General features: G+C 44.2%; 1 protein-coding gene across 1 annotated transcript in view; it reads left to right on the top strand.

The window, feature by feature from the left end:
- Positions 1-852: 852 nt before the first annotated feature.
- asb1 (ankyrin repeat and SOCS box containing 1) overlaps positions 853-7,910 on the top strand; it is a 39,270-nt gene continuing 32,212 nt past the window's right edge. Inside the window, exon 1 of the mRNA XM_068035909.1 lies at positions 853-1,288. Within this exon, the coding sequence (XP_067892010.1) occupies positions 1,035-1,288 (254 nt within the window). The 5' untranslated portion in view covers positions 853-1,034. The remainder of the gene's footprint in view (positions 1,289-7,910) is intronic.

Here is a 7,910-nt window from a genome sequence, read left to right as displayed (position 1 = left end):
CTACACCTTTTTATTTGGAGGAAGTGAGTGGAGTTGAAGGAGAAGTTGTACAATGTGAGAACAAGTTCAGCTGGGTGGAGGAGGCTGGTGGTGGATGGGGACTGGTTGGGCCTCCATTCAACGGAGAAGCAGAGAGCTCTCAGTACATCCTGGTGGGGGATGGAGGTGTAGAGATTGGACGTCCATAGTGAATAGGAGATGGTGAGGGCCAGGAAACTGCAAACTGTTGAAGTGATGGAGGGCATCAGAAGAGTCACAGATGTAGGTGGGAAGAGACTGGACAAGGGAAATAAAAAGAGTTGAGGTAGGAAGCAATCAGTTCAGTGGGACAGGACCATGACCCTATTACTGAACATCAAGCCATTGTATCCAGGACTGCCAAACACCTCATCTCCTCTGGAAATCTCCCCTCCACGGCCTCCTACCTCAAAGTTCCCCAACTCCATACAGCACGCTTCTACCTCCTTCCCAAAATCCACAAAAAAGATGCCCTGGTAAACCCATTGTTTCAGCCCGTTCCTGCCTGGGAGGAGAGCACTGACAGCGTCACAAATATAGCTGTACCTGTGAGTTATCTGTAAGGAAATAGCTGCAAGTTTTCTCAAAAGCATTATGAAAACACTCTTTATATGCAGCATTTTCAGATTATGAGTATTGCAGTTAAAATGTGGGGCCCGTGATCACTAACCCATTTGAAAAGAGATCCTCCAGCCAGTTAAGTTTGAGAAGCACTGCAGCAGAATATTCCCCGACCTAGAGTTTGCAGTGTAGCTCCATTGCTGGGGAGGCGGAGACGCAGGGGAGTGGGACTGACTGAGTGGCATTGCATCCGACCACAGAGGAGCGGAGACACCCGACAGGATGCACTAACAACATGGGAGGTCCCTCGGCCGGGGCTAGGACAAAGCAAGAAGCCATAGGAGTGGAAATGGTCGTGCTGTAGCAAGGTATTTTTTTTAAAGTTTTGTCACTGTGTTGCATGCAATGACTGCAATCCGCCCTGTGCAATAAGTCGGAGAGCTGTGTCGGGCAGAATGTCGGATCGGGATGCGGCAGAGCAGAACAGCCCCGCCGGGAGCGCTCCATTAAACCCCGGCGCTGAGGAGGCTGAAGCTGCTGCCGCTGCGGCTGCCGGAGCCAGGGCTGGCCGCGATCTCAAGGAGTGGCTGCGGGAGCAGTTCTGTGACAGTCCCATGGAGGGAGGCGAGGACACCCGGCTACACGATGCTACCTATGTGGGTGACCTGGATACCATCACCAACCTACTGCAAGAGGACAACTTCAGGAGGTGAGAGCTTGCTTGATGATGATGATGATGATTATTATAGTACAAAACCTGATGCTAATATTCCAGACACCATTCCTGGCCTATTCAACTTCAGCTACATCACAGTCTTTAATGGGTCTCGGGGATTTCTGTCTGCCAGTTCATTCATGGTGGGAATGGCAAGGTATTAAATATTTAAAGTGTGCTTTTTAAAATACATTTCTTAAGAAACTAGTATTGCCTCCATTTTTATTTTTGCAGTTAGATTTCCTACTCCCCACGTCCCCCAGCCCTTGGCCCATACACCATTCAAGAAGGTGGAATATAGGAACATAGGAAATAGGAGCAGGAGTAGGCCATTCGGCCCGTTGAGCCTGCTCTTCCATTCAAACAGATCATGACTGATCATCTACCTCCACGCCATTTTCCCTACTCTTCCCATATTCCTTGATGTCATTAGTAACCAGAAATCTATCGATTTCTGTCTTGAACATGCTCAGTGATTGAGCTTCCACAGCCCTCTGTGGTAGAGAATGCCACAGAAAAGAAATTCCTCCTTATCTTGGTATTAAATGGCCTGCCCCTTATTCTGAGACTGTCCCCTGGTTCTATTTTCACCAGCCTGTGGAAACATCCTATCCATCTACCCTGATATGTCCTGTAAGATATTTTGTAAGTTTCAATGAGATCACCGCTCATTCTTCAAAACTCCAGAGAATACAGACCCAATTTCCTCAATATCTCCTCATATGACAATCCCACCATCCCAGGGATTGGTATGGTGAACCTCCGTTGCACTCCCTCTCTGGCAAGTATATCCTTCCTTAGATAAGGAGACCAAAACAGCACACAATGCTCCAGGTGTGCTCTCACTAAGGTTCCATACAATTGCAGCAAGACATCTTTACTCCTGTATTCAAATCCCCTTGCAATGAAGGCCAACATATCATTTGCCTTCCTCGTTGCTTGCTGCACCTGCATACTAGCTCTTAGTGACTCATGAACTCATGGCAGCCAGCCTATTCCCATCTCTCTGCTAATGTGTCCAACTGTGCACCAAACCAATGTATTTTTGGTGACCCAGTTCCCCTAGTCCTTATAACGTAACCCCTCTTAAACCAGTATCATTTTTAGTAAATCTCTCCCTTGTCCTCTCCGTGGCCTTGACATTCTTTCTAAAGTAAGCATCCAGAATATTGGACACATGGGCCTAACCAACGATTGGTGTCTGTAAAGCATTACCGCTACCTTTGTAGTATATGCTGCTATTTACAAAAGCTGAGGTCCCATGTACACTGAGAGTTGCTGTGCTGACATCAGGTTGTGCCAAAACTTTGTCCAGATAAGCACTGGGAAGACAAAAGCCATTGTCACGTTTTTAGCGCTTCATCAGATATTTCCTTTATGCTCAGTGCCAAAGATCACTCAAGCAAAGCTTCACTCCCAACACACTGGAGTGTTACTTCAGATGCACAATACTTGTAATGCACCACTGCCAAGGGGTCACAGGGACATCTTTTTGACTGTCACCAGCTGACTGGATTGACATGATGTTGTTTGTGTTTTCCTAGCTTGTTTTTTTAATTATTCGTTTCATGGGATGTGGGCGTCGCTGGCTAGGCCAGCATTTATTGCCCATCCCTAATTGACCATGAGAAGGTGGTGGTGAGCTGCTTTCTTGAACCATTTCAGTCCATCTGGTGCAGATACACCTCCAGTGCTGTTAGGGAGGGAGTTCCAGGATTTTGATCCAGCAGCAGTGAAGGAACGACGATATAGTTCCAAGTCAGGAAGAGAACAAATGCTGTCTAGAACGTGTGACTTAGATAATAAACTACAAAATCAAGTTTGTTCCAAGTAAAAATACCACAATACGGGAAAATCAATCCAGTCAGTTCACACCTCAGACGTACAAAAATAATAAACTACACTACATTTCACTAACTCTCTTAGTAATACTAAAGTTGGACCAGATTCTAATGTAAAACTTACAGCTTCTCTCTGTACCTCTCTCGGCTTTCTCTGAATGGACCATTGAAACCTCCTTACAAGCAGCAACCCAACTGCCCCATCCTCCTCTCTCGCTGATCTTCTCACCCAGTGCACCTGCTAAGGGCTACTCCTGCCAAGCTCCTTCCTTTCCCACTTCTTCCACCCCTGCTCATCTCATGGATTCTGTCAACGGATCGACAGTCACTGCATCTTTATGCTTCTTGCTCCAGAATATCTGTTTGCTTGTGAGCAAGGCCCTATCTATCCAGGATCTTATTCTGGGTGATTGCATTGACATCCTGGCCTTGAGGGAAACCTGGCTCATGGGCGATGACACCTTGCCTCATACTGAAGCCTCTCTGGCTGGCTATATCTTCCACCATCTGCCCCACCCAAACCAACTATGGTGGTGGTCTAACCCTCATCATCAAATCCTACCTTGGTCTCTCTCTCCCCCTACTGCTTCTCCTCTTTTGAGCTGCCCACCTGTTCCAACCCTCTCACCTCTTTCCATTCTCTACCAAAACTGCTCAGTACTGGAATCCAAAGATATCGCTGGCTGCTTTATTCCATTACCAAGCATCTCCTTAAACCCCTCTCCTCTGCCCCCTCCACCCTCACCTCCAACAAGCGATAGTTGCTTGTGGACTTCTCTGTCATTAAGATTGAGGCCTTCCCTTCAGTTGCCTCTGCCACATCCCACCCTTTCCCTTCTCAACTAAGCCAAGCTTCTACTCAGGTGGATAACTGGAATAAAGGTACAGATCAACCATGATCTAATTGAATGTCTGAACAGACCAGAGGGACTGAATGGCCTCTTGTTCCCATGTTCTCCCCTGCTCTCACTCTGAACAGCCCTTAACCTGTATCTTTCTCTGGTTTCTCTCCTATCTTCCTTCGTGCTCTCTCCGAACTTCATGGGACCTCTCAGCCCTATTCCAACCAATCTGCTGACCTTTCAACTTCCCTTCTTGGCCCCATGTGCGAACTGATATTGCAAATTGCTCCCACTCTTCAGGTACTTTTCCCTTCTCTTCAAATCTGGGATATCATTCAGCCTCCTCAAAAAAAACACCCCAACCCCTCTGCCTTTGCAACCAACTGCCCTATCTCTATCTTGCTTTTCCTCTCCAAAATCCCTAAGCATGTTGTTGCCTCCCGGATCTGTGCCCATCTTTCCTGCAGCTCCATGTTTGAAAGCTTTCTATCTGTTTTTTGCCGCACCACAGCACTGAAACAGCCCTAATCAAAGACATGAGTGAAATTCTATGTAAGTGCATATGAACATGCAGATGAATTAGGAGCAGGAGTAGGCCTCTCGAGCCTGCTCTGCCATTCAATAAGATCATGGCTGATCTGATGGTAATCTCAACTCCCGCCTACCCCCGATAACCTTTCACCCCCTTGCTTATTAAGAACCTATCTACCTTTTCCTTAAAAATATTTACAGACTGTGCTTCCACCGCCTTTTGAGGAAGAGAGTTCCAAAGACTCATGAGCCTCTGAGAGAAAAAAAATTCTCCTCATCTCTGTCTTTAATGGGCGACCCCTTATTTTTAAAACAGTGGCTCCGAGTTCTAGATTCTCCCACAAGGGGAAACATCCTTTCCACATGCACCTGTCAAGATCCCTCAGAATCTGAGATGATTCAGTCAAGTTGCCTCTTACTCTTCTAATCTCCAGTGGATACAAGCCTAGCCTGTTCAACCTTTCCTCAAAAGACAACCCGCCCATTCCAGATATTAGTCCAGCAAACCTCTGAACTGCTTCCAACGCATTTACATCCTTCCTTAAATCAGGAGACCAGTACTGTACACCGTACTCCAGATGTGGTCTCACCAACACCCTGTATAACTGAAGTAAAACCTCCCTACTTTTGTATTTAATTCCACTCATGATAAACAATACAGTCTATTAGCTTTCCTAATTACTTGCTGTACCTGCATACTAACCTTTTGCGAATCATGCACTAGGACACCCAGATCCCTCTGCATCGCAGAGCTCTGCAATCTCTCACCATTTAGATAATCTGCTTCTTTTTTATTCTTCCTGCCAAATGGACAATTTCACACTTTCCCACATTTTACTCCATTTGCCAGATCCTTGCCCACTCACTTAACCAATCTATATCCATTTCTAGCCTCTTTATGTCCTCTTCACAAATTACTTTCCTACTTATATTTGTGTCATCAGCAAATTTACCAACCATACCTTTGGTCCCTTCATCCAAGTCATTTATATAAATTGTAAAAAGTTGAGGCCCCAGCATTGATCCTTGTGGCATACCACACGTTACATCTTGCCATCCAGAAAATGACCCATTTATGACTACTGTCTGTTTCTTGTTATCTAACCAATCTTCTATCCATGCCAAAATGTTACCCCCTATACCATGAACTATTATTTTCCGCAATAACCTTTGATATGGCACCTTATTAAATGCCTTCTGGAAATCTAAGTACAATACATCCACCGGTTCCTCTTTATCCACAGCACGTTACTTCTTCAAAGAATTCCAATAAATTGGTTAAACATGATTTCCCTTTCACAAAACCACGTTGACTGATTACCTTAAATTGTTCTAAGTGCCCTGCTATAACATGTTTAATAATAGCTTCTAACATTTTCCTAGACAAATTTTAAGCTAACTAGCCTGTAGTTTCCTACTTTCTGTCTCCTTCCCTTTTTGAATAAAGGAGTTACATTCGCTACATTCCAATCTAATGGAACCTTCCCTGAATCTAGGGAATGTTGGAAAATTAAAAGCAACGCATCGACTAGCTCACAACCACTTTTAGGACCCTAGGATGAAGTCCATCAGGACCTGGGGACTTGTCAGCCCACAGCTCCAACAATTTGCTCAGTACCACTTCCCTGGTGATCGTAATTTTCTTGACTTCCTTCCTCCCTTCCATTTCCTGATTTACAGCTGTTCTGGGATGTTACTTGTATCCTCTATAGTGAAGACCGATGCAAAATACCTGTTCAGTTCATCTGTTATCTCCTTATTTTCCATTATTAATTCCCCAGACTCACTTTCTATAGGACCAATGCTGACTTTAACTCTTTTTTAAATATCTATAGAAACTCTTACTATCTGTTTTTATATTTTTAGCTAGCTTTCTCTCGTACTCTAATTTTTCCCTCCTTATCCATCTTTTAATCATTCTTTGCTGTTCTTTATATTCTGTCCAATCTAGTGACCTGCCACCCACCTTTGTGCAATTATATGCTTTTTAAGTTTGATACTTTTTTAGTTAACCATGGCTACTGAGTCCTCCCCTTGGAATTTTTCTTTCTTGTTGGAATGGATCTATTCTGTATATTCTGAAATATCCCCTTAAATGTCTTGTCACTGCATCTCTATTGACCTGTCCCTTAAACTAGTTTGCCAGTTCATTTAGGTAGCTCTGCTTTCATGCCCTCATAATTGCCCTTAAAATACTAGTTTTGGACCCATTCTTCTCTCCCTCAAACTGAATGTAAAATTCAATCATATTATGATTGCTACTACCCAGGGGCACCTTCACTATAAGGTCATCAATTAGTCCTATCTCGTTGCACAATACCAGGTCTTAGTATAGCCTGCTCTTTGGTTGGCTCCAAAAAGTGCTATTCTATGAAACTACCCCGAAAACATTCTTTGAACTACTCATCTAGAGTACCATGCCCATCTGATTCTTCTAGTCTATATGTAGATTAAAATCCCCCATGATAATTGCCGTACCTTTCTGACAAGCTCCCATTATTTCTTCCTTTATACTCTGTCCTACCATGTGGTTACTGTTGGGGGGTCTGTACACCACTCCCACAAGTGACTTCCTGCCTTTATCATTTCTTGTCTCTATCGCAACCGCTTATACATCGTGGTTTCCTGAACTTAGGTCATCCCTCGCTAAAGTGCTAATACCATCATTAATTAACAGAGCCACCCCTCCACCTTTTCCTAGCTTCCTGTCCTTCCTAAATATCATGTACCCTTCAATATTCAGGTCACAATCTATGTCATCCTGCAGCCATGTCTCTAACAGATTGTACTTATTTATTTCTATTTGCGCTATCAGTTCATCTGTTTTGTTTTGAATGCTACGCGCATTCAGATACAGAGCCTTTAGTTTTGTCCTTTCATTATTTTTGTAACGTCTAGCCTCGACTGCTGATTTGCTCTTAGATTTGCACTCTCTGTCCCTTCCTGTGACGGTCTGTTTATTATTTCCCATATTAATACTTTTCTCTCTTGCCTTGCATCTATTCTTTGATTTACCACATCTTCCCAAATTTGATCCCTTGCCCCCACTATTTAGTTTAAAATCCTCTCTACTTCCCTAGTTATGCAGCTCGCTAGAACACCAGCCCCAGCACGGTTCAGGTGTAGAGCGTACCAACAATACAGCCCCACTTTCCCCAATACTGGTGCCAGTGCCCCACGAACGAGAACCCACCTCTACCACACCATTCTTTGAGCTATGCATTCATTCTCTAATCTTATTTGTTCTATTCCAATTTGTATGTGGATCAGGTAATAGTACAGAGATTATTGCCTTTGAGGTTCTGCTTCTTAATTTGGTGCCTAGCTCCTCATACTGACTACGCAGAACCCCCTTCCTTGTCTTGCCTATGTCATTGGTATGTACATGGATCCCGATGTCTG

Source organism: Heterodontus francisci, chromosome 7, assembly GCF_036365525.1.
Source record: "Heterodontus francisci isolate sHetFra1 chromosome 7, sHetFra1.hap1, whole genome shotgun sequence".
NCBI classification, from domain to species: Eukaryota; Metazoa; Chordata; class Chondrichthyes; order Heterodontiformes; family Heterodontidae; genus Heterodontus; species Heterodontus francisci.
Note: the sequence above shows the minus strand (reverse complement) of the source record. Positions and strands in the feature narration are given on the sequence as shown.